This window comes from Acanthaster planci, linkage group LG12, assembly GCF_054643075.1.
Source record: "Acanthaster planci isolate LZ-2023a linkage group LG12, COTS_SCS, whole genome shotgun sequence".
NCBI lineage: Eukaryota > Metazoa > Echinodermata > Asteroidea > Valvatida > Acanthasteridae > Acanthaster > Acanthaster planci.
In genome coordinates, this window is record NC_141788.1 from 13,935,614 (window position 1) to 13,963,182 (window position 27,569).

At 40.3% G+C, this 27,569-nt stretch overlaps 2 protein-coding genes across 8 annotated transcripts in view; one reads left to right on the forward strand and one right to left on the reverse strand.

The window, feature by feature from the left end:
• Window positions 1–2,650, forward strand: part of LOC110987267 (thimet oligopeptidase-like) — a 22,954-nt gene extending 20,304 nt beyond the window's left edge. For all 3 annotated transcript variants that reach the window (XM_022249851.2, XM_022249850.2, XM_022249849.2), the window contains exon 17: window positions 299–2,650. In XM_022249851.2, coding sequence (XP_022105543.1) covers window positions 299–382 — 84 coding nt within the window. In that variant the 3' untranslated portion in view covers window positions 383–2,650. The remainder of the gene's footprint in view (window positions 1–298) is intronic.
• LOC110987227 (uncharacterized) overlaps window positions 2,559–27,569 on the reverse strand; it is a 58,038-nt gene continuing 33,027 nt past the window's right edge. For 4 of the 5 annotated variants that reach the window (XM_087143778.1, XM_087143781.1, XM_087143780.1 and 1 more), the window contains exons 2-6: window positions 26,865–27,009; window positions 18,600–19,619; window positions 16,951–17,375; window positions 14,298–14,405; window positions 2,559–13,821 (exon numbers count right to left, since the gene is read on the reverse strand). In XM_087143778.1, the coding sequence (XP_086999904.1) occupies window positions 13,332–13,821; window positions 14,298–14,405; window positions 16,951–17,375; window positions 18,600–19,619; window positions 26,865–26,897 (2,076 nt within the window). In that variant the 5' untranslated portion in view covers window positions 26,898–27,009 and the 3' untranslated portion in view covers window positions 2,559–13,331. The remainder of the gene's footprint in view (window positions 13,822–14,297; window positions 14,406–16,950; window positions 17,376–18,599; window positions 19,620–26,864; window positions 27,010–27,569) is intronic. The other variant, XM_087143782.1, reaches the window with a different exon arrangement.

Consider the following 27,569-nt stretch of genomic DNA (forward strand, 5'->3'; position numbering starts at 1 on the left):
TTGAACAGATAAAATCAGAGAAAACATGTTTTCCTTAGAGGTGCTCTCTAATCAGATTAACCCTATTAAAACGGACTAGGTGGTAGGGACCTTCTCCAGCTGGGCTAGGGGTGGGGGTTATTCTACTTCCTCCCTGAAAACTTAACTGTCCCATGATCAATCTTTTTGAAATTCGTAAGACACATCCATTATGACTGAAAACTTCACTGGAAAAGCATGAGGGAAAGCTCCACTGAACATTCAGGTATTTCTGGATTTTCACTTTGGTTGAACATTTGTACAATTGTATGAATTGCAGGATGCCATGGACATGCTGAAGAATTTCCTGGGTCGTGAACCCCAGCAGGAATCTTTCCTCCTCAGCAAGGGCCTGAAAGTCTAAGCATGGTGCCCATTGGGCAAGGAGTCCACACCAGGACCAGACACACCAGCAAGTATGAGAAGAGGGGAACGTTCCCCTTTGGTGGACTTTTAGGAGCTTCTTTTCTGTCTCCTTGAACTCAAAATACCAGAAAACAAGACTGCTTGTTCAAAGTGAAGGCGTCTCATTGTTGGCTGGACATTTCTTTCTTCTGTTCGTATTGTGCAATGTGCAGGCTGCATCAGTTATTTCATGTTTGCTGATGGGCACTACACCATTCCCATTATCTTTGCATTTAAATTCACAGATTGTCATCTTGTTTGATGTATGAAAATTGCAATCACTGCTTAATTAACCACTTGCTGTTGGGGAGCCCGTTTTTCTGGTACCTTGGGTATGTACGCATAGCTGGGGTGCCAAAATCGGACAAAAGAGCTTGGGCCTTGTAACAAAAGACCGTACTCGGAACAAAAGACCTAGCTGCTGGGAATTGCCAACATTTTTTGCAGTTGTCAATAGCGGAGGAAATCCGTCATTGTTTTGAAAGATTATACCCCTGTTTGTGAGTGGATTACCACCAGGGACAAAAGCACTCCAGTGAGGAGAGATACAGTACCACTGCATGCTAATCTGGCCCGTATTGAAAAGACTCCAGCAGCACACTCTGCCATTTTCGGGAACAAAAGAAACTTATGAAACACTGCACAATCTGGGCTCTTTTTACATGGCGGCAGGCCTGATTGAAATACTCGGGCATCTATTGATGTTGTCTGTCAGATCAGAGTAGCCACCACACAGTCACTCCATGGGGATTAGGCATTCAGGGAAAAAAAGATATGAATTTTTGAAGATTTTTGGAAACTGAAAATTGGATATTGAAAATTGCCCGGTTTTAGACACAGCATTTCCAAAGGCACCCGGCAGCAAGTGGTTAAGGGTACAACCTGAATGGAGAAAGGCCATTTCAGTTGTGTGTAAAATTTGTGCCTTTGCCTTTCATTTCCCCTTAAACCTCTGTCGTGAAATCCACAGAAGACATGTTCTTGTAAGAACCTCGGTTGTTGTATGTTAATCTCTCGACAGTAACTTGCATGAGGTATTGTAGCATCCAAATACACACTCTCTGAGTACAGTGTGTTCATTGCAATATGTCATGGCAATTAGTGTTCATCAGAACTATTTACTCCCTTTGTGATCATGTGTGATATCTGTGTGTGATAGTCTGTGGTACAAATGAAAATTATCTGTGTATAAGCAAGCTATAAGTTACTTCCAAGTGCCTACAGAAGGTGTGATTGTAATCATTTTGTCAATTCTCTCATAATGGTTTTTTTTAATTTTTGTTAGAAAGACATTGTTAGAATAGTTTATATTTCTGCACAAGTCGTAAAAGAAGAATGTTGTTTACTCAGTTGACATTTGCATTGTAAATGTCCTTATCCTGGGAGTGATTTTTTTTCAGCTCAATGTATTTCAGCTTTCTCTCTTAAATTTCTTACGGCTGAATTCACAGGATTTTTGTTTAGGCTCACAAGCCAATGCTCTTAACAAGTGGCAACCTTAAAAATGACATTAGAATTACCATTTTTAGACAAACATTTCAAGGAAAAATGTCTTTAAATTAGAGGAAATAGAGTCTGTTTCATTAATAATCCAAGTGCCTTCATTTGTTAGATTTTTGTTGGAAACCACAGTGAATCTCATCCTATGAACAATCTGCCTCAAGTTGAAGTGCATCCTCACCAGCAAAAAGACGGGCTGGTGGGAGTTTTTCAGAAGGGGCTTGTGCACATACCCAGTGCACATGTGAAGACCGTACTTTCAATTAGAAATTGTTCAGGTGTACTCAATGCACCCTGAGCCCAACTCGCATGAACCTGCGCACTCCACACGCAGGAGTTGAGTTCCTATCAAAGGACTGTTGTTGCTACTGAGAAACATGCCCTCTGTCGTTCCTGCACAGAGGGGATAGATTATCATGCACTTGACTGAGAAGCAATATTCAGTTGCATGTATATGGTGGTTAGTGGAAGTTTCCATGTGACGTGTGATTTAGTGCAGGTTTCCAGTGTTTTTTAATCATTAAACATTTGTCGATGGTATTATTCCACAACCAACTTAACCCCTGACACAGTATTATTTTCAGCCAAAAATATCCACTTTTTAAAAAAAACAAGAAGCAAAATATAGACACACGTTCTCTCTCGTTTGTCACTAATTATATTCTCTGTATTACAATAAATGTTAGCCTCAACATGGATGCAATAAAATATGAATGACACTATTAAACACATTTCAGAAACTGTGAACTTTATGGACTAATAAATCTCTATATATACTTTGGTGAGTCAAACAGTTCTTTTGAACAAACACCTATGAATTTGTGATTTCAGTTCCGTAAACATGGCAGTACATTGATAACAAAGTTCTAACAACTAGTTAAAACTAATTTATCAATACCAGCCTCACCCTTTTTTGAGTGGACTGAATTCAAGAACTTTTTATTTTAAAGAACAAGATTCTAAAATGTGCAACACATGTAGCTCTTCAAGCTGACACAAGCAGAAAACAAGTGTAAGGAAAGAGGGAGTAGTAGTTACGGAACATTTAACAAATCATGATTTAACAGAACTCCAAACTCTTGACAATGAGAGTTTCATAAAATGGGCAAAGTTCCCATTCACCTCTACTATGCGGATTAAGAAAAACCTGCTCTTTCTAGCTGTGCTAAGTGTGAACATCGGCATGACTCACAAACACATATTTCACAAGAGCTGACAAAACTGAACTGGGTGAAATGGGAAAAAAGCACAAACTGACAAAATCTTCAAATCTGTTTTAACTGATTTGATCTTGCTATTTCAAACGATGCCACAATTAGCACACTGCGACAAGCCACCTTGTATAATAAAAACAAGAAGATCCTTTGTGGTTACAATGCACAGAGTTTGCATAGTTTGGTATTCAGTGATATATATATAATTATACTAACATATACATTCTATGATTAAAAATATTTCATTTACCTCAGAAGGCAAACTACAAAATGGCAACACCAATTTATGTGAACTACATAATATAACAATTTAAACAAAAAAGAATTTACTGAATCAGTACTCCATACCAAATCAGTTTTTTATGGTTCTTAATAATTATGCAGGTACATTTCACTGTAAATGGAAATACATATTTCCCTGGAGGCAGTAACACTTTTCCCCCTTTGTACTGTTCTAACAGCCCTTTCTATTACTCGAAGGGAATCACAAATACTTGAAACTGACGTGGTCCAATACCTTCCCTCTTCTACAATAAATTTAACCTTCCACTGTCCCATTTAAACATCCACCCACTCAGACACAGCAATCTGGTTTAGCATATCATGCCAAGATTTATCATGTATGAAACTAGAATTTTTCTCAGTGCAAATGTCTAAATTACTGACTTTCTCAGGAAGTCAACATCTGATTATCCTCCACACAAGGTGAAGATGTCCCCTGTCCATGTTTTAAAAGCCAGAACATATATCTTTATCTCGGGCTGTGTCCAAATGACGTGGCTACAGCTGGCAGTGGTACACAAGTTGATAGGAAATGCCAGCAGCCTCAAAGTAGTGGCTTCCATACATATCGGTGCACGTCATTTCAAACCATAGTTACATAATTTGGACACTGCCTCACCCAAATGCTAGTCCAATCACCAGATCCTGGCCAAAAGCATCTGGCTACACCGGAGGTAATACTCTGGAAGTGATTTGCAGTGAGGATACATACACAAACACACTGCCATCCTCTCCCAGCCATCAACATAGATGATTCTGACAATGACGGCAAGGCAGACACTAGGAATTCACAGATTCAACTCTACTTCTGAATGCTTCTTCCTAACTGGCAAATGACTATGAAGAAACTTTACTCTGAGGTGGTTTGCCAGTGTACTGATTAAATAACTGGTTCCAGTTTTAACACAACCATGGAATTGAAGTTAAATGTTGAGGCAATAGAGAATGCCGTAACCCGTAACAAAGTCTGAAGCACGGAGTCAGTTTTGCTTCAACAGATTGGCCCATGGTTTCAACCCAATTTGCGGGGAATTTCTTCATCTGACCTTTCTCTTCACAAGTGGTGACTTGTGAAACAGCTCTTCCGCATGTCAAATATTACACAATGTTCCTAAATAAAATGCTTTCTAGAATACTTCAAGAAAAATAGAAACTGCCAATAACAAGCATTTCAGTTAAAAAGCAAGGAATCAGGAATGAGTGAATCTGCAAAATGCAACACAGCTCAAGTCAAACAAGGAAAGCGTTCATTCAACAGTGTTAGTAATAAACACAATTTATGAAACTTACATTTACACAATTTGTAGCTGTTAAATAGACTGAATAACTGCAATACAACATGGTACAGTTTGAGTTCAATGTATCAGGACGTAGATATTTCCAGCTAAAAGATAAAGATTAACATTGCGGTGTCACATGGCTTGTATTTGGCATCATAAAAGCCACATCAATTGCCTCTATCTTTCCCCAGCCTAAATGTATGCAACCCTGTGTATCAAGGGAGTAGACAGGAGATCAATATTAGCTATCAAATAGAGACGCCTGCTATAAAGTGGCCTCTCAGCCGAACAGGCTGTTAAAATCATGACTGCAGGAGCTTCTACTTACTCTAGCCACCTCCCACTCAGAACTTGGGGATTTATATTTTGGCAACAGTTAAGCAGCATTGGTTATTGATACACTGTCGAACTTAAACTATCCACTGAAATGGGAGTTATATTTGAGTGATCAATGGCAAAATATAATTATTCTACTTGTCTTCCACAACACCCTGAGGAACTTATTTCCATCAGCCTCTGTTATGAATTCTAATGATGAGATCTTCTCCAGATGAGTTCAGTTTAGAGCATGGCTACACCCGGTTTGCCATCAGGAAGATGCAAAGCGACACAGCATTGATGATTTTGATTGAAAGTGCCCTCTTCTGTGCAACACACCCTCCTACGTGTACTTATATGTAAGTATATATACAGTACCAAGACAACACATAGTGCAATTCACACATAGCCTCCCTCCCCAAAAGGCCAAATGCAGTGAAATTACCAGCAGGTAAGATGTCTATGAAAATATACATCAAAGACCACAAATACATGTCAACCTACATGTACATGGCACTGACAGCACAGGCCCCTAATGATTGTTCATTTCTGGCACAAGAAATATTTTAATCCTGTGAAATAGCAAGCTGACAGAGGAGCATACTCCACAAGCCTCCACGGAATGCCAAGACTTATGTGAAGGGCAATTCTCTTGGTCCTTCAAATGAAATAAGTTCACAAATAAAACAGTCATACCATCAGAATGAAAATGCACGAGATGTTTGGGGTATTACAAGTATATAATGTTGGGAGACAAAAATCATGTCATGGTCTCAGCTCTCTGTTCTTTACAGAAGGTGACTTTTTGGTATTGTGAATATATTACTAACAAATCACTTTACATCATTTATTATCAACAAAGTACTGTACGCTTCTTGGATAAGTACTGGCATAAAACAACAACATTAAATGAAACAAACACATGGCAATTCCTAACAAATTCTTTGGATGTAAGGTACATGTACATGTAGCATAAGATTATAGTTTATATACATCTTTCTATCCTCAAGTAAAATATAGGCGGATTATCATGACACCCATGTTATAATGTGGTGGGTACCAGTGAGTTGAGTTTAAACCCATCTGTATGATGTAAGACTGATAACAATGTTGCGAGTTACAATGGAAAGAGATTGTGGACAACTTTTCAACATCAAAGTGCCCCCTTTAAGTAAACTATGTACCATCACTGGACTGTTTCTGTCTAATGTTATGGCCACAACATTTTTCCTGCCCAACTATGCAAACATTTATACAAGGAAGAATTTTTCAGCATTTATGTGGAAGCACACTATGGGTACATAAAAACCATAGATATGGATAAAGCCAGAAAGCACCATGTTTACACCGATGCAGTAAATCAAGTGTGTACCCATCAACAAAAAGTCTACACAATGCAGTTTTGTGAATCTGATGTGGACTAAAGCTTGGCCCAGACAAGGTTAACCCCAAAACGTGAAGCACGTACTTCCTTGGTAAGGATAAAACCCTCTGATTCAACATGGCTCTATTGGGGGGAGGGACAGAAATGTCAGACTCTTGAAGCATGAGACCAAAGTTTGCCATCACTTTTCATGTGGATGTGGATCCAAACAAACATTTAGAGAGAAAAAAAAAGGGTTCAGATTTCTCTGAAGCCTTAAGGCCGGTTCACAGTTCATACAAAATTTAAACATTAATGCAAAATTTTGCCTCATATGGCAAATGTTCATGGTGCAATTTTGAGAACAAATTTCATTTCAAGCAAAGTTCAGTGATATCAAAATTGCTGTGCTTTTGCTTAAAGTATAAACAAGCCCCAAGATGAAGCAGAGTAGAAACAAGGCCAAGATTTGAAAACCTTCCAGGCTGACGGTAACTTGACATCCTTAACCACTTCGTGCTGGGCCCATTTATCCATGTCGATTCTGTTGGGCCAGGTAACATTTCTTTTTTTTTCTGTTTTCAAAATTCTTTAAAAATTCATAACTTCATTTACTGGATGTTTACATCCACATGAATGACTATCTGGTGGCTACTCTAATCTGACACACAACATCTACCGATGCCCAAGTATTTCAGCCAGGCCTGCCGCCTTGTAAAAAGAGCCCAGATTGTGCGGTGCTACGTAATTTTCTTTTGTCCCAAACCGGCACAGTGCACTGCTGGCGTCTTTTCAATAGGGGCCAGATTAGCATGCAGCGACACGGTTTTGTATTGCTCATCACTAGAGCGCTTTTGTCCCCGGAGGTAATCCGCTCGCTCTGAATGCCAAAAACAGAGGTATAATCTTTCAAAACAATGATAGATTTCCTCCACTATTGACAACTGAAAAAATGTTGGCAATTCCCAGCAGCTCAGTCTTTTGTTCTGCGTACGGTCTTTTGGTACAAGGCCCAGCTCTTTTGTCCGGTTTCGGGCTCCCTGGCCTATGTCCCCAAAACCAGGTGCCCTGGCACGAAGTGGTTAAATGGAGATTTACATGTACATACACAGAATGAGGGGGGGGGGTGCTCCAGTCAGCTGACTGGCCACATGGGAGGAGCAGGCCAAGGTTAATTGGAAACCAAAACCAATCCCAGGGAAGCCATGAGATTCCAATCCCCTCAGGGGTGGAACATTAACATACCAAAAGTCCCCCTTCCCACTAATTCCATTGCACAATATATTAGGCTTCCTTGTGTCTGCGAAAAGAGTCCAACTATGCCAGAGGAAACTAATACAGTAAACACTGGTGCATCATAGAAATTCGCATGCACAGTGTAGAAAAGATCGAGTCGGACAATGTACATGTATCAGAGACATCATTCTGACCAATGTGGGTGGCCAGTTACCATTAACACTGACAGCTTTACACTGGTCAAAACAAGAAGAACATTTTAAAAGGGGCTTTAGTTTGTGATTGAAGAAAAATCATTTCTTGCACATGTGACCATGCATTAAAAATGAAATGCATACATATGAATACTGTTGTGGTGATATTTACCCTAATGAAAGCCATGTCATTACATCTTGGCCACAAAAAGGAAACAACAAACTGGTTTACATCAGAGCTGTAAAGAGTTGTGACATGAGTACCTCAATTGTTAAAACCAAAATGGGGGTTATGCATCAATGCACACAGACAATTAGCACACAATAGCTGCACGCTGTACTGCACACAGACAATTAGCACACAATAGCTGCATGCTGTACTGCACACAGACAATTAGCACACAATAGCTGCATGCTGTACTGCACACAGACAATTAGCACACAATAGCTGCATGCTGTAGTGCATACATAATGAAGAATGGGCCATTTTGGTTCCAGAGGCTGAAGTTGGCACTACTCTGTACATACAGCTCGGAGTTACATGTACATGTATGGTACACATGTCCAGGCACATGCACAGATACAACACGCTACACGTACCTGAAGTCTCGACAATGGAGATTTTCTCTTATCAATCAAACCCATCATACAGCCACCCCCAAACTACAAACATACGCTCACAAACAAACTATAAATAAACACCTGTCCTCTTACAAAAATGCAGTTGGCCAGAACGCCTCCACGTTGACGTCAGAATAAATGAAGGGTTTAAGAGCAACATGAGTACGCCTGAATGGAGTGTGGCTCAGCTGATGCACTGTATTAGCTGCTGAGGCAATGCATGGATGGTGAAGCGTGAAGGAGACAGACGGCCAATCCTCCTAGAATCAACACTGATCCAATAAAAACCACAGGCATATCTTCCAACAACATTTCCACATGCCAAGTTGGCCACCAATGAACACTACTGTGATGGAAATTCTTTTCTTCACAGAGGATTCCCCAATACTGACATCTTATAAATAACAGATGTCCTCCATGAAGAACTTTACTTCAGTGCATGAATATACAGAACAATTTTTAAAATAACTTTATGTACAAGTCCTAATACATGTAAGTACAAGTAGGAATATGGCAGCCTCAAAGTGATTGTTCTTATTTGGTACCGGTACTTATGGCATGAGAGGGTGCACTGAGTGGTTAATTTACCATACATGACCTTGTTTATGAACCTGTAATTACGCTATACCCTTGAAATTAAAGTCATTTTAGGAGACAACATTTCCCATGAGCTCTGTTGTTAAAATACGTCAGGATTAGTCAGGGGAGAATGACCAGGCACCTGCACGCCTTCATTCACTGCTGCCATCCTGGTCTAGTTATCTATGCACCCCCAACCATGCTGTGGCTTATGGGTTATTATGCAATGCTTGAATAAATCCTTCCAGCCGATTGGTGGCTTACTGACCATGTGTCATGAATAATATGCCTCCCAACATGCAACACTGAAATGGAATGTTTGAGCAGGTGAATGGATGGATCAACGTTTTATCTAAGGATTCCATTCTTTTGCTTTGTCACACCATTAACCACTTCCTGCCGGGGGGGGTGGATTTTGCTTGAGCAGGACGAGATGCCAAGACCTTTTCAAGATTTTCGTTTGTTCCGGTGAATGCCAGTAGCGTCTTTTCATAGGCGGCTGGATTAGCGGTGCTGTGTCGCTCATCAATGGGGCCCTGGAGCACTTTTGTCCGCGGTACCAATACGCAGGCGTGCTATACCCAAATTAGTATTATACTGTTTCAAAAATGTGTCGGATTACCTTTGAAAAACTGAAGTCGAAAAATGATGGCAATTGCCAGCAGCAGGTCCTTTGTTCCGAGTACAGTCTTTTGTTACACAGACCAGCTCTTTTGTCTGAAACCAGGCACCCCGGCTCTGCGTATTAACACACGGTGCCCAAAACCGGGCACCCCGGTGGGAAGTGGTTAATGGCACAGGCAAAAAAACTAAATCAATAACTCAATCGATCTTACATGTAAAACTAAATCAATAACTCTATCGATCTTACATGTAAAACTTAATCAATAACTCGATCGATCTTACATGTAAAACTTAATCAATAACTTGATCGATCTTACATGTAAAACTTAATCAATAACTTGATCGATCTTACATGTAAAACTAAATAAATAACTCGATCGATCTTACATGTAAAACTAAATCAATAACTCGATAGATCTTACATTTAAAACTAAATCAATAACTCTATCGATCTTAAATGTAGGTGCTTATTTGATGACATTTCATCCCAAACTTTTGGACTTCATCAGGTAACTGAAGACCTGTTTGAAAGGTCATGTGTCGAACAGCTTGGGAGGGTACACGAGTCTTTGGTTGCCTGATAAAGTCTGAAGGTTTGGACCAAATGTCATTAAGTGCCAGTAACTGATTTCACTCTACGTCGTTGTGTCTACTTGATGACTGGAAACAAACTTGTACATCAGAACATGACAATCTCTCATTTCAAATTGAAAATTGGAAAGAGGAAAATGCTAAGTTTTACACAAGGATTTGTTCAGGCATTGCATGAAACAGATTTCACGTTCATGAAATGGAAAGAACATTCCCATTGCTGCACTCATAAACTTTCAGTGTTTGTTTGCCATGTCAGATACACCTGACTGGTTCACACATGCATCTCAAGGCAATGTGAGAACAGAAAACAAGATGGCCACTCTACGAGGGTTCCATGGCAGAGAAACTACAGCAACATGTAGGAAATGCTTCCTTTTGTTCTTAGCATCTTACAGTGTGGCGAAATGTCAAGAGTTGAAAATGTCAATTTGCAAACGGAGGGAATTTCACGGGGGTGCTTTTTTTCTTGGGAGTTGGCAAACAAAATGAAATTGGTTACTCGCAGGTCCTGAAACCATCTGCTTCACTTCCTCTGTGTCTCCTTAATGCATAACAACCACTGGTAGGTTGTCTTTGTATTTCAATAACTGAGCTGGTTTGTCCTGAAGAATGTCCCAGTTTCATTTGAATGTTATGAATGGAAAGATTGTTTTAATTATTAAAGGGGCAATCTGATCAGACACCTTATTGCAGAGTATGTGAGGTATGCATGAGTCTGAAAACTCTAGCTAATTGTCCGTTTCAGGGTTTTTTTTTACATCTCCTTTTGCTGTAACCATGGCTCGTCATTTCGGGCACTCAGAAACTCAGAAATAAAACAAATGTATCATTTGTAACACATCATGCAATATGAAGGGCAGGGGTGAAACAGTATCTGAGTGACCCCCAGGTGACCTTCAGCAGCAGTCATTATGCAAATAATATGCAGAAAGATCAACGGTTGATCGGAAAATGAAGTCACTGAAAACATGTCACATGCTATTTAGTATAAGAATTGGAAATGAGTGATGAGTTAGTAGAATGCGTGGAATACGGATTCTGTAAGAAATAAACAAGTGAAAATGAGAGTAAGGAATGAAAACTGAATAGAATGGTTCCATGATTTCAAAGCAGATAGAACAAAATAGGAAACAGTAGCAAAATCCAAATCAACTATCATCTGGGCTCTGTCTTCCTTCCTCTCAAATGCATCATTCCAGCTGGTAGCCGAAAAACATCTTACCAGACAAAAATTACCAGGAAGCTAGAGGGTTCTTTAACATTGGGCAAGACAGCTGCTGAAGTAAACTGGGAGAAAGGGTCCAAGGCAGTTTGGCCCCTGACCATGGACGAGGGCCTAACAAGGGTTGTTGGCCCTAGCACATGGACACAGCAACCGCTGGCTTCTTCAGATGGTAAGGATAGAAACCTAGAATATAGTTAAGAAGGGAAAATAATCAGTACAAAAAAAGTCCAGCGAAGGAAAGTCGAGACAAGTGGTTCTTACAGAGTACTTGAGCTCATGTTTCACAACTGACATTGCAGTCTGTGGTTAAATTGCTTTCTTTCTAGTACATGTAATCAACATACAGTGTCTTTGTACAGGTGTATGGAGGAAAAATATTTCATCTGCAGTTTACATGATTCTACAATTAAACATACATGAAAGTATTGTGAGTCTTTTAGTCAAGTAATGTGCATGTATGTGATGACGCCCTGTTTTACAATATAATAAGAATTGAATGGAAAACCTGGAGCTCCTTGTACATACATGTACACAAGGATGATCAGTGTCATAGAAACAATTTCAATGAACCATCATGACTGCATGACAGGGTTGAATTCCATAGCTGGCTCAGGCCTGATGTACCTGTAATCTGTGCAAGTTGTTGCCTGGAGTGACTTCCCATGGTTTCATTGTATTCATTTGATTTGCAAAGCTCTCAAGAGGTTTCCTATTACACCCTCAAAAAACGAAATCAGATCAGTGACAAATACAAAAAAATGACTGAGATATTGGACAAATGCCAAACCTGCCTTTCTTCTGGTCATCTAGTCATAAAAATACAGTCCAAACACAAATGCATGGTATTTTGTGACACAAGATGGTGGCATGCTATGTTTTGAATAACGTTCTCTGTAGCAACAATGACAGCGTTTGCCACTTTGACCTGTAGGTCTCTACTGCCATGGAATTTGCCCTCCAAGAAGAAACCGGTGAATGCTAAGAAAAAAAAAGTGTGCTGGGAGTCAAATGAAAATATTTGTGCCCAGATAGAACAAACATGAATCCCAATCCTGGAGGTTGAGAGCACTATAGGTGATACATGCCATTGTTGTGACTCTATACACTAAAGGCTATGTGTGCATATTCATAATAACTGACACTCAAGTAATTACCAACTGTGGCAAGATATCAGCATGTATTTATCAAGAAAGTTGGGGGTCCTTTGAGAAGCACAGCAGCACTAACAGTATAATATCGCATTAACCAAAATAGTTATCTTTCTATGATAAACTTACTTTGTTTTGAAAATTACATATTTTTCAGCCTCTCTTTAAATTGCTTAGGTGTGTCAACTCAGCTGACTAACGGTGAATATTTCACTGTAAAAGTAAGCATGATTAGACAATATGTGTAATTACCTAAGGCAATTAGTCGGAACACCCTTATACTTACGCTCTGCATTTTGATGACAAAAGCCAGGACACCGTGCCCTGGTGAGAGACCATTCTAATTATTGCACACAACTCATCCTTGACTAAAAACAAGTTTCCTTTCATTTAGAAATCTTGTTTCTTTTACTGGGAGTTTTGCTCAAACCCGCCTGTCCCCACAACTGTAAAGCTGACAGGGATATGGATTGTTTTTAATTGAAACTAACCAAATCTAACAGAATCCATTGAAAAATCTGTTGAATATTTCTGGATTGACTAGGTCAAGAAAGTTCCGCAACAATGCTGCTGCTTTTCTGCAGATTTAAGCTCCCCCATATGCAAGAGAACAAAGAAAAGATCTCTTTATGCAATCTGCGTTTCCCAAAATTTTTTCGACCATTCCCCAAATGACCTAAGAATACGTGAGTTTTTCAATTCTGCATTTGGTCATGACATATGATTGTCATCATAGATAGAAACAGAAAACAAACAAACTTGCCAGTAAGAACAGGAGAAGGAAGACAACAAGACTCAAGAAGATGGCGACGATAAACATGACAGCATGCGTAAAGCGCTGGTATTTCTCTTTCTCTGTATCCTCCTTGGTCTTGGGGCCAATGATCGGGGGCATCTTCTTACTTCGGAGGTTTAGGACGTGGCTCCGCCCCCGTGCCCCGCCCCCCACCTTGTTTCCATGCAGCGACTTGTTGTGCTGTGCCTCTTTGTAGATCTTGACAAAGGGCGTGTCCAGCGGGGCCGACTCATTCCGCGTCAAGTTCCAGGTCGGGTAGCGGAAGTTCAGATTAAACTTGCGGGCCCAGCGGGCAAAGATGGCCTTCTCGGTGACAAAGACATGACCTGACGTCAGGTGCGTCTCACTCTGCATATAGTACTCACACTCTTTCTTGCCATTGACCTCATAGTAATGGTAAGGTGTGGTATTGTTGGGGTTTTCCCTGTAAAACCAAAAAAACAAACCAAAACAAAACAAAAAAATTGAAGAAATCTACATGTATTATTTTTAACATGGTTCTGTAGTTAGCAGTGCCATAGTCCATCCATCACAAGTCCTTTCACAAGTTCCTTCATAGGGTCAGCCACATTTAGTGAACAAAGTTACACAGGAATGCTTTTTTCACAGTTCATTTGAAAAAGCATGTGGCTAGACTTGGTTAACTTGTGATAGCCTTGTAGCAGATTTACTGTATACAAATATGTGCACAGGAACATGCAGGGACCGGAGATGGATTTATCAGGTTTGAAGTGAGGAAAATCTGTAACACTTCATGTACAGGCTCGTTAAGACTTCAAAGCCCTAGAAAGTAAAGCCCTGTGCCTCTTTTTTAATTTTGAGGAGAATTTCTCCCCCACTTCTGTTTCTTACAATGGCCAGTGTTCAAAAACCCACTCAGACATTTCACGGTTCACCCACTTGCAAAATTTATCATGGACGAGACCAAAGACATCAGTGCGATCACAGGCGTCCAGAGCAAAAATGAGAGTCATCCAGCCAGTGGAAAGCCACGTCTTAGCATCCTTCCTGCAAGACAACAAACCAAAGGCATACTGGTACAGTGATAGAAGTATATGCACACCTCAACTACCTCCATACTATTGCCCGGGGACATCTCTTGGAGTAAGTCAAAATTGAAATTTACGCAAGTCACCATTGGGTATGTTCCTCGCACCAATATGAACATATATGCACTCCCTATTAAACATGAAGACAAAGCCTGGAATGGCACAATACACATATAAATGAATGAAACGGCACATGAATCTGAAATGTTTTAATTAATCACTTTCTGCCAGGTCGAGTTTGCACAAGTGAGACGTATTGCTTGACAATTTGTCAAGATTTTTTGTTTTCAAAATTGTTCAAAAATTCATAACTTCATGTACTGGATGACTGTCTGTGGCTACTTTAATCTGATAGGCCCGAGTATTGCAGCCAGGCTTGCTACCCAGTAAAGAGAGCCCATGTGCAGTGTTGTGCAATTTCCTCTGTTCCGGAAATTGGCCCAGTGCGTTGGTGGATGGTGGCGTTGTATTTACAAATGCAGCCAGATTAGTGTGCAGTGGCATAGTATCGCTCATCGCTGGAGTGCCACTGTCCCCGCTGGTAATCTGCGGGTTCTGAATGTGGCAAACAGTAGCATACTGTTTCAAAACAATGATGGATTACCTGCGGCTTATGCCAGTGTTGACAGCATATGAATGAACCTTGATTGGCAATTCCCAGCAGCTCAGTCTTTTGTTCTGAGTTCAGTCTTTTGTTCTGAGTTCAGTCTTTTGTTCTGAGTTCAGTCTTTTGTTCTGAGTTCAGTCTTTTGTTCTGAGTTCAGTCTTTTGTTCTGAGTTCAGTCTTTTGTTCTGAGTTCAGTCTTTTGTTCTGAGTTCAGTCTTTTGTTCTGAGTTCAGTCTTTTGTTCTGAGTTCAGTCTTTTGTTCTGAGTTCAGTCTCTTGTTTCAAGGCCCAGTTCTTTCGTTCTGATTTCGGGCACCCCGGCCATGCATAAATGGCCACTGTCTCATTCCCAGTACCGAGTGGTTGATGCACTTCTGGTAAAGTCACCTTGGTCTCCCATTTGTTTTGGGTTTTATTTTACCATTCTGTCAAGGGTATTCTGATGCCATTTGTGTTTTACGTCTATACAAATAAATTTGGATATTAATAAGCAACAGTACGACATCATTCCAGGGAAAAAAATCAACGTACTGAACATCATACATGTACATGTATAAACAAGATCGTAGGGCTTACAAATAAGCACAAATTTTTCAACAAATGGCATAATGGTCACAACATGTACCATGTATAGTTGTTATGAAATACCTGTATCATGCCAACCAAAGACGGGGTGCTGCCTGTGCATTTTTTCCCAGACTTCTCGTGCCAGGCACCACAGACTTTATCCGCCATGTTAACTGTTGTACATCAGTTACCGTAGGTCAGTGCAAGTGTCCTACTGGTAAACCCTCCCAAAGTTGATGATGTTCCCTGGGTAGAATGCAGGGCTATCCAACCCATGGACAGTCCCAAGGTCTGATTCAACTCTTTAGCAGCGAAAGAGTGGAAGTAGGAGGGTTCTTTAGATTCAAGGCAAATATCCCTAAACAAGCTGAGATGCTTAGGGGCAATGCCAGCTTTGTTCAGTGTTGTAGTACTCGTACTCGGTACTCGTAGCTGAGTACTGTTTTCTGAGTATTCATACTATACTTGTACTCGAATTTGCGATTAACAGTACTCTATTATGAAATCCTTTAACTTACCACGGCCATAAAATACAAGGATACAAAAAAATTGACCCTCCGAATTGGTCCAACAAGCAGAGGGCATTATACTAGCATGTGGAAGCATTTACTTATAATGGCACAACATCTTTGGGCTTACTAGCCAATCATGTACGTGAAATGCTGGCTTATTGGTTATTACTAGTCTTGATTTCAAGACCTTCCTGTTTATTCCATGACACGAACCATCATCAGACAAACTGCTAACCATGCGAAGCGACTGGTACATGTACATCTGAAAAGAGGGTGGTCACAGTGAATCGCATTATATACACCACTCACTGCATTGACAGGTAAAAGCACCACAAAAGGCATCTTGGTACCCAAGACTAGGGTAATCCTAAGAATGGTTTCTTCATTATTAAACTTGGGTGTTGCTAGTCTGGTGCCTATACCTGAAAATTCTGATGACACATATAGCCCATAGAAACACAAGAGCATCAGAATAAGAGTCTGGAAAGAAGACTTCACCGTACATGTGCTTGCAGTACGAATACCTGTCGTAACTGATGGTGAGTGTAAGTCATGTATGAGTGTGCATTTCAAGTACTGTTCATGTACATGGCCATTTGTAAGCACACATTGCCCACTGCTCCTTCCCTAATGTTGACTATCAGCTTTTGAAAAATCTATGAAGTTGAAACAGCTGGTGAAATACCTGTACACGTATGGAATTAAACGGCAAAGCGCAGCTGTTTTGTTGGCGAACTAGAAATACTTGGACATCTAAGTACTCGGCAGTACTCTGTACTCAGAAAAAAGTACTTGACTACAAAACTGACTTTGTCATACCTTGATATGCCGGTATTTGTCTGGAAAAGATTTTCCGCAAATGCTATCTTGCTGGAGGACAGCATATAGAACTCGGTGTTGGTGTATGTCTTGGAGAAGTTCTTGGCAATGGCATAGTGCTTGTCCTTTCGCTTGTCCACCCGTGTGTTGAAGAGCCAGGGTATGATCAGCCGCTGGGTCCGCGTGCTACGGTTGACGAAGATCTGGTGCTGGTCAGCCTGGCTCTGGTTCAGCTTCAGCAGATTGACGTGGCCCATGACTCGGGCTGTGGTCCTGGTGCCCACGTCCGCCTGGTAACCAGTGATAGGGGCGCTGTTCATGCGGATGACGCAGGGGTAACTGTCAATCTCAGCCCCGGCTGATTTGTTCAGGAGTTGGCCGGAGCTGGAGACGACAGCACATGATTTGCAATGCAGGTGCAGTTTCTGAAAACAGCACACAAAAAATAACGTCAATTACACTGCTTCATAACCCAGTTGTGGTCCTCAAACTGTTACAAATATGTGGAATGGCTATTCTTATCAACAAGGTTTTTGCATCCTATTAAAATTACACAGAACCATTCAATCTTGGAAGTAAAGTTTTCAGTGGAATTTTCTATATATATGCAGTATCTGATCCGCCATGAGAGTGGCCAATTTTGTCTCATCCTATCTGCTCATCAACAACCACTGGAGCACTCCATTTACTGGTAGCCTGGTTTTATTTCAATATTTCCCCCCAAAACCTGCTCAAAGCCTTCCTTTCTTTTTGTCTTATGAGCCAGTAATCTGTTTAGATAGTTATGGGTACCAGTCAGATAACCTGGAACATGTTCCTGATATAGCACTGGTTGGGTACCCGATTCAGAGGGAGAGCTCTAGCAACCGCACATGTAAAGTCACAGAGTGGACAATTCTGGAAAGAAATAGAATCTTCATGTACATGTACATGCATGTCCACTCTCGTTATGACAAACACTGTAATAACAAAATACTTCAAAAATCAAGAATGCCCATTTCTTGACTTCCTATGTTTTCCTTTGCTTTTCCACTCCTCTTCTAACAGAGCCATGCTTAATCAGAATAATTTGTATGGTCTCTGCAACTTTGGTATATGAGAGTCAACTGTACAGCTTTGTTCATTTGTCAGTTTGCTGTCTTTCCTCTGTTATACAACACATCAAAACAAACAAACAAACAAACAAACAAACAAACACCCCAACAAACAAACAAACAAACAAACAAACAACCCAACACCCCACCCAACAAACAAACAAACACCCCAACAAACACCCCAACAAACACCCCAACAAACAAACAAACACACCAACACCCAAACAAACAAACAAACACCCCAACACCCCAACAAACAAACAAACAAACAAGCAACCCAACACCTCAACAAACAAACAAACAAACAAAAAAACAAACAAACAACCAAACAGATGAACAAACCTGTACAGTTTCTAATTTGCAAAAGAGAGATTACAATGTACAAGTATAATGCACCTTATAATGACTAACCTACTGTACATGTACCGGGTACCTACACAATTCACATTTTGACATTTATATTTAATTCAATGACTCTGTCATACAATTAAATGTATTCTTAACGACAAATATTAAGAAAAACTAAAATTCCAAATAAACGTATTAGTCTCTTACTGTTCTAGTCTCCAACAGATAGTATCCATCAACTTCAGGCACTGGTGTGATAGGATGGTTTGGCGTTGATTGCCTGAACCTATCTGCCACGGATCTTATTACACCGTGTGTAACATCCTCCTCACCCTGGGGACGTCTCTTTCCTACAACAGAGCCACTGAAGACATTCTTTAACTGATGGAGGTGATTCTGCCTTGAGTTCTGTTCTTGCACTCTGGCCCTATGACTAAGGTTTGATGGGACTACATACCGAGATGAGTCAAGCGGGCGAATACTGGTGTGGTTTGATGCGTACTGTGTTTCATTAAATTTTGTTAACTTGACATGTCCTGCTGACTTATCCCCGGCCAGGAGCGATACGCTCTTGGTGAAAGTTTCATTGGGCGCATTGATGATTTTGTTGAGTTCAGTCAGTCGTTTCAGGCTGATCTCTGTCTCCTCTCGTATCTTTTGCATATTCTTTTCGAGTGCAACTAAAAGGTAAGTGCTATTGTGGAGCTTGTAGCTAGGAGAGAGAATAATTCTGTCCTCATTAGAGGACAGAGGAGACCTGGACAGGCCTGTATTCCTCTGAACGGAGGGAGTGGTAGTTCTACTTTCATTGATGCTTAAAAGCACATTCTTGACTTTCTGGACAGAGTTACTTAAGTTCTGCACCTGTATGGACGGCTCCCGTATCAAAAACTGACTAAAGTTATTGTTGAGTAACTTTAAAAAGTTGTGTTTAGTTTGCTGATAATCTATCGCATTTGGTATCCTCCTGTCCACATTTAACTTGGGCGTCTCTGGTTTCAAGTTATTGGTGTTGTGTACAAACAGTGGTGCCATTGGGTTTCTGGGCGGAGCCCTCAAGTACTGTTTCCTGAGTAAGGGTGACGGGGTGGGCAAGAATACGGAGTTGTAGACCCGTAGCAAGTGGGAATCCTCCTGCCAGCTGATGTGGACGTGTGAGTAGTAAGCCATGCCCAGCAGCATGAACAAGGAGTACCAAAAGATGAACAGGATGAGCCGACGCCGGTTCTGAAGGGGAAAGTAGGTACATCAAAGAATCGTCATGCTTTCATTACAACTTGAGCCCTAACTCCCTAGGCACTTTTGCTAAGAATGTTCTGGAATTTTCCAATAACACGTACAGGCGTATGTATGTATCTGCTACAGTAAAGGGAACCATACCGCAAGTTACCGGTATTTTGTTGTGCCAAATACACATGCCAATGGCAAGGGGGAAAATCACGACTAACAGCTGAAAATACTGTTTACAGGTAGACATGTACAAGCATTTCTGCCATTTTCATTTCTCCAAGTGTCGGCACTCAGATGTAAACTAAGACCAGAAGTTTGCACAAGAAATGAAACTGAAAAGGTTGACACCAGCTTTTAATCATCTAGTGCATAAAAGTTATGAACTTGTATACATCAGGAAATTTAATATGCATACAAGATGCACCATTAACCCTCCTATGGTTTTACAGCACAAATGTGCACAAATGCCCACAGTCACTGGTGAGCATGTAGTTTCTTTATGGAACTCAAACATGCACAGGTTCAGTGTGTACACAGTAGATTGCCAGCACAAAATGACCCAGGGTCTTTTGTGCAGTCCTCTTCACTGCATTTGGTTTACTGCACAATTATGCACATGAAACAGTGAAGCACAGTTTTTGGGCAGCACAAAAGTGCAATCTGATATTCCTGTGAGAGACAGTTGGTGCAGTGCACAACACAACACAACACAACACAACACAACACAGCTGTGCTTCTTTGAGGCGTTTACCAAATGACCCAAAGAGCGATTTCAGCATAGGAGGGTTAAAGCCTACAATGCATTTAAGTATGTTTGTACCAAGTCTGTATACATACATGTATAAGTGGATGAACCAGTACAATGCACAATAATTGCCAAGTTCCAACCTTACCATCTTTGGCCTGAAACTAAACCAGGTCCTGATAATACAGGTTGTGTTAACAATTAACCGTGCATGGACTAAGCCAGATCCACATGAGGGTTACCAGTCTTCGAAAAAGAAATTTAGATCAGGCCTTTTGGGGTTAAGCAATAAGAAGAGAAAAAGTTCAAGAAACCATTAACACAAACAACGGCTTAAGATAGTGATCATGTGTAAGAAACATGAGCAATTTCACCAAGTTTTCTTGACTAAATAAGAAGAAAGGAATGACTGCACTAGGTACTAACATACAATGAAGGTAAGGCAAATGTGTATTGACAACTGTGATTTCGCCCTGCACATTAGGGCTGAGTCAATTCAAATAATTCACTATTTGAATATTCAACCTTCAATTTGATTGAATATCTGAATATTCCATTGTACCAACCGGCAGATTGTTGATGAGCAAACCATATTACAAAATCAGTTGCAATAACACACACACCTGTACATTTTTATCACCACAATAGCTTCCCACATGTAGGAGTATCTCCAGCCACGATTTAGAAAAATTGAAGAGACAAACAATACTTCTTGTCCTGTTGAAAGTTTCTATTCCTTTTAAATTTTTTGATGAATAATTTCTTTTTTGAATTATTGAAAGATTTCGGTCACTTTTCATTAGAATCTGCTTGGAACCAGCCTCCATAGTGCAACTTTTCTCATTTTAAACAAAAGAAAATTCTCCCTTCCTTTTCATGAATTTTGACTTCAAATATCCGGATATTCCGCACAGCCCTATGCCACATCGGCTTCCCATGTTCACGTAGAGGAAACCAACTATCTGTTTATTTCTGGCCAGCTCAACATTATAAGTGAAAGTTATAAATTTGTGTGTAGTGTGACAGTCACAGTAAAGCAGACAAGTCCTGTATACCACTGTTTTTCAGCAGGCTAAACAGTGTGGATATTCCTTGTCAATGGACAAGAATTAAAACTGCCCTAATGGTACATTACCGGTATACTTCAGAGTACTTCATAATTCTTTGACATTTCAGGGAGCTTTACTTGTAGGTCCCTTTCTGTATTCCCTACAATTTTCACCATCCAAATTGAATCCTTGAGAAATTAAGTTCAATGCCCACCAAAACAAAGTATACACGTGAACAACCACAGCCAACGCTAATTTCATTGCACAATTTGCAGAAACCTGCTGATTGGCAAAGACGCCCAGAACACAGAGTGACAGACAAAAAACCCATTTGCTATTCCACACAATAATCAATTCTCGAGGTTCCAATTTACAGTGTCGCTCACCCACGGGGGAATCTACGATTATATTTCACGAGGCATGACGCTGAGAGTTGTGTAAACTCATTCTTTTCTTTTTTATGGACAAAGGCATGAATTTTACTGTAGATAAAACTCTTCAGAATGTAGACAGTATACATATACACAGTAGAGGGCAAACTTGATTTAAAAAAAAATTGAAATTACTGTAAAGTGTAAAAGGCCAATTCACAACATACTGACACTACTGCAAAAGGTGAACATGAACAAATATTCCTGATGCAGCTTTTCAAAGTTAAACACATAAAATTTCAAATATGACTGTGAACTTCATTACAACTGTTGTATAACATCAAATTCACATATGCTTTTGTGTTCGCCTGTAGTTTGAACCATAAAATCGTGCTGGAATCACGACAAATGTAACAACTATTTTTAATCCAAAGCACACTGAATCTGTTTACAAAAAATTCCATACTTTCAACAGGTGTATAAATATACAATGGATCTGTGAAAGAGAAAAACAAGACTATATACGTGTAGTACATGACTTGAACTACTCTTGAAATGCATGGTAAATACCAGTAGGTGGAACCCTGCAAATAAATGTCTTTCTAAACTTAAATGCAGTTTGCAGTCTGTGTTCCCACTGCCCATTTGTGTCTCATATTTCTCATACCCAACAGCAATCTACAATGTTCCCTTTTCCACAACGTATGCCACTGGGCCCTCCTCTATTAAACCATTTATTTGTGAGGCAGAAATCTGGAGGTCCCATATGCACACGTATGGATGTCGATGCAGGGCCTTCTCCAGAGCCAAGCCACAACGCTACCTTACTGAATCAATAGCAAAAACAGGGTACAATTTAATTACATGTCAGGCGGCAGGCCCTGCATCAATCAAGACACATCCAGAGGACGGAAGAACCTGCTGCTGTGCCAAGTCTCTCAAGCTCTGCTCATCCCACCAGCGATGGATTTTTTTCCCCCCCCTTCAATTCTTCCTGACAGACGAAGTCGGAGTCGACTCAGGCAGGGATTGCATCTATCTTTTCCTCCTTCCATCTGTCCGAATAGAGGTTGAAGGAGTTCACAGCAAATAAAGCAGTGCATACATAAATTGGAACTGAATTTGATGATGTCCTTCACACAGCATCTGCTCCGTCTACAATGTGTGTAATTTAAAGCTAAGGGCAGGTGATTATCGGCTACAATTACTGGCCAACTGTCCCGGGAATGTAAAGAGGGAAGAGAGGGTGAAATTTAACAAACCAATGAAAGGGTTGAAAAACCCTTGAGGAAATCTTCAATTATATACATACATGTACATGTATGAACACTGTACACTCCAGCCCAGACACGCAGTGCTGTTAGCTATTTTGCAAAGTCGGCCAACGGTAATCCCACGACAAGCACAATTAACTACCAGTCTGTCCAATATGAAACATGTACAGTAGAGTGCACCAGTACACCAGGCATCTTCGTAGTAAAAAACCAAAACTACCTTAAAAACTGTGAAGGCTTCACACGTTTCTAGGGCCGAGGAAATTTTTTTCCCCCAGGAGTAGTTTCCAATAATCAGACCATCCAGACAAGTGATGTGGCAACGGACAATTTTATTGGTATAGTAAGTACCAGTCCTTTCATTTTAAGAAAATGCAGGATAGCCATAAATCGCTGTCCTCAAATCTCCCAGGAGAGCAAATCATTCTCTTTAAAATAAGCCAATTAACAGATACAAAACGAGGTCACATGATTGTTTATACCCTGGGGGGGTGATCTTTGATCCCAATTCCGTGTTGCTGCATCTTTGGTCACAATTTACAAAAGTTTTGATGTCCTTGAGCACTTGACCATGGATCCTGCCGTCGTGTTTGATTTTTTTGAATGTACACGCAGCAAACTTTGCACCAAATTCAGATGATCATTTTTCAGCCATCAATTTCGGCAGTTTCATATGCAAAGCTGGAAATTTTCCACTACGTTCCACAGAACATCCCTTCTTGAACACTTTGTTTGGATGACAAATAGAAAGTTTGGGAAAACGCCAAACCAACACGCACGTGCGAACGTGACAATATTTATGCATGATTATGGTCCGACACGCTGGGGGATTTGTTGTGCGAATTTCAGCGGGCACACATGCTACACGTATTCATCGAGCAACATTGGTTTAAATTTCCTAATGGCTAAAAGTTTATCACACATCGCTTTCTGCTTAAGCGCCCTGTAAAGAAGATCAATATTGATTGGCTCTCTTGTCACCGAGAACTTTTTACCATCCAATAAAACACACAAAAAAAATCATACCACGTAAAGTGAAACTACGTGCGACGTGCATGCACAATATGTACAGTCTACATGTACATGTACATCTATATACAGTGTACCGGTATGTACATGCTCGTACATTGTACATCCGTGCAGGGCCAGCTGGTAGTCGGTTCGCGAGCCAAGGCCACTTGCGATGATCGTATTCATGCAAGCTCCATGATTAAATGTACGAAAGTTGTGTCGGAATGAATGTGAAATTGAACCACACAGTCATTGTGTGGTCATGTTATCCATTGTGATTGTCATATCGTTCATTATTTGTAAAGTGCCCTTACATTTGTGAGGAACACAATTTTTATGCTCCTTCAGGACTGTTGAGGAACGCGGTAGGAGCGCCTGCGCAATCGCGCTCCTTAAAAATGATGGACTGAAGCACCCCCCTTTCTTTTTTCATCAAAGTCCTGACTGCCCCCCAATTCTTAGTAAACTTTTACATGCACCTGTAACTATTTCCAAGAATGGTTTGCACCGGGGAGATGTTAATTAATAACAGCTTTTTATTGCCCGGCCTGACATGTATTATAACACTGTATACTCAGTGTTTGCCCCTCCCCTCCCAAGGCTTGTGAAAAAACCACAAGCGTAAAATAAAGCATTCAAAATGGTTTCCTCAACAACCTGTGGGCATTACAAAAGCTTCTTATTTTTGGTGTTGACACCTACGTACACTTTCAATTCAGTAGTCCAATTCTGCAACCGCTGTTTGCATATGTGTCCATGGCATGTATCAGGCCAGGTGCGGAATAATGCTGCATACAGCGCTGACTTACATGAACACTGGCAGCCAGTGGTTCGTGTTACTCAGTAAGACTAGAGCAATAGTGGAATGATCAGGAAAAGATCAAGAAAGGCCCTGAAACACATGCTACTACCAAACTACAGTTGGCAAATGAAGGAAACTTACTGAAACTCTGATTACGATTTCTGCCGGTTAAGTCACAACGGCTGATTCCCTTCTGCGTATGTGTTTTCTGTTTTAGGTATGTTAACATTTTGAGGTCAACATTACCATCACGTACATGTACATGAGTGAGACTGATTTTCCCTTTCTACATGCCGGTAGCCATCTACAGGTACAGGTACACATGCTAAAGTACATGTACGCTTCACTTTTATACTCTTTACGGAAGTCATTATCATCTTTCCTGGATATACCAGTACATGTATTTGTTTTGATTAACACAATTTAATCACTGTTTGTGGCAAGTTTCAATGACTTCTGTGGAACAGAATTCAGTATGGTTCTACAAAAACCAATGCTGGTTATCAGTGTAATTGTAATAGTGACATTCTATTGTATGGATCTCATATCAGATCAAATCTTTTCTCCAACCTTTGTTTTTGTCTCCTTCCCCGATATTACTTCTTGTGTTGTTACTAGAAACACATACTGGTACTTGGGAGAGGCATTGTAGACTTCCTCTGATGTTTCTTGCTACCAGCTGCCTTCTACAACACCGGTTGAGTTAAATTTGAATAAAATCTGGTGCACTAAGTTCTGTAAATTCACATGAACATAATTTGTATTCTCCACACTGAAGACACTGCTGCTTTACCTTACATGTACACTTTGGGCAAGCTTTTGCTTAATTATGGGTACATGTACATGCATATGAGAGATGCCTTGCACCAATACACTGTTTTCAATGGATCAGAAGGGCACAAAGGAACCGGTCCATTTCAGAGATGGTTGTCGCGATGCAAAAGCGTGCCCCGAATCATGAGGTAGCATGTAGCTACAGTGTCTTTAGTCTGGGAATTCAAATCGTTATGTTTATGTACAATCAGATAACTCAGTGTACCAAATTTTCTTTAAATCTAACTCGCAAAAATATCTTGGAACCCTGGGTTGGAACAAATTAACGGCAGCACACAGAATCTCTTCCTCTTTTAAAATCATTTTTAAATAACTTCTTTGTTTCGTACATTCATTCTTATTTTGATTTGTATCTTGAGTTTAGTATATTTTGGGATTTTAATTTCTCTGATTCTGCACTACAGTCAATTGAATTTCCTAACTTCCATTGTTTGCATTGCTCTTTGTTTATATTCCACTTTGCTGTCATGCTAACCAAGTTTTTTATAAATTTTAGGGTAATTATTTTTACTGTCTTACTTTTAATGTAAAGGTACAGAACATTGTTTTGTGCTATTGTTTTCTCTTAATATTTGTTTCTTATTTGGTTTTTTTATCTTAAATTTGAATTCTGAATTTCAATTTTTTTGGTTTTTTGGGTACTTTTTTTTCAAAGTCCATTTTCTTAATCATGCCTTTCTTAATCTATTACGCTTGGGGTTTTAGTTTAATTGATTTGTGTAGTTTTCTTTTCTCCATGGTAGTATATATTTTTCGTTATTGTTTTTAAGTGTATTGTGCTGCCTCAGGGCCTTCATTACCATGATTAAATAAATTAGTCAATAAAAAAAATAAAATAAAAGGCTTATTGGGGAGGGAGAGCAGAATGACTACAATCGCTCACAATGCCTTGAGTTTTGCTCCTTGTATGTTGCAGTCGCTAAACAGTCACATGCACTGTGCTCTGTGGCAATCACTTGCATAAAAAATAACTCTGTGTCCATGGATAACACCAGGATCACACAATACAGTCCAATCACAACAAAAGAAAACAAAATTCAGCATACTCCTCGCTAACCAGAGAAAAACAACTTCAGCAAAAGACAGCACCCATGATGAATCGTCCATTCCTTAAATTCAAAAGTACACACACATACATTGTATATGATTGACCTACCATCCAGTTGAGCATCAGTAAAGACAGCGGCATCTTGGCAGTGTCTCAGGCCTTGTGATGCGGCCCCTGCCCCTACTCCCCATAGGCTGGCTTCAATCACTTGCCGCTTCCCTGCTCGCTGTTCAGTCTCCCCTTGGATGATTCCCTGCGCATACACACACACACACAACAGAACAAACAAACCTAATGAAAGTTCACGCAGGCCTTGCTCTGAGCATTAACGAGCTTTTCTCCTTTTACTTGTGATTGATGCTGGATTACTGGGGGAGGAGACGGGAGGGAACTGGCAGCAATTCCAAGGGGGATGGGGCATCATTCAGTCAATAAAAGTTAAAACAAATACTCATCAAAATTACCGTCGTGCATTCTTGTGTACAGGATCATGTGTCAAAACACATACATTGTACACGAGAGTGCAACTTTAACCTTCAATATACGGGGCCAGTTTGTTCCACATGGATCCAGATCTCGATCAGTGATCCTAAAGCCGGCTCACTCTATCCATTCCATGGGTTCTGGTGTCAGTGAACCCACGACGGATCACTGATTGTGATCCAGATCCATGTGAAACAAGCCAAGCCATGTATACCTGTTCACCATCCAGTTCACACAGAATACTGGTACTGGGAAAAGTATTGCACATTCAGGACAAATCAAGAAATTCCTCAAACCAACAGAGAATGCCCTCAGTGAGGTCAAAATATG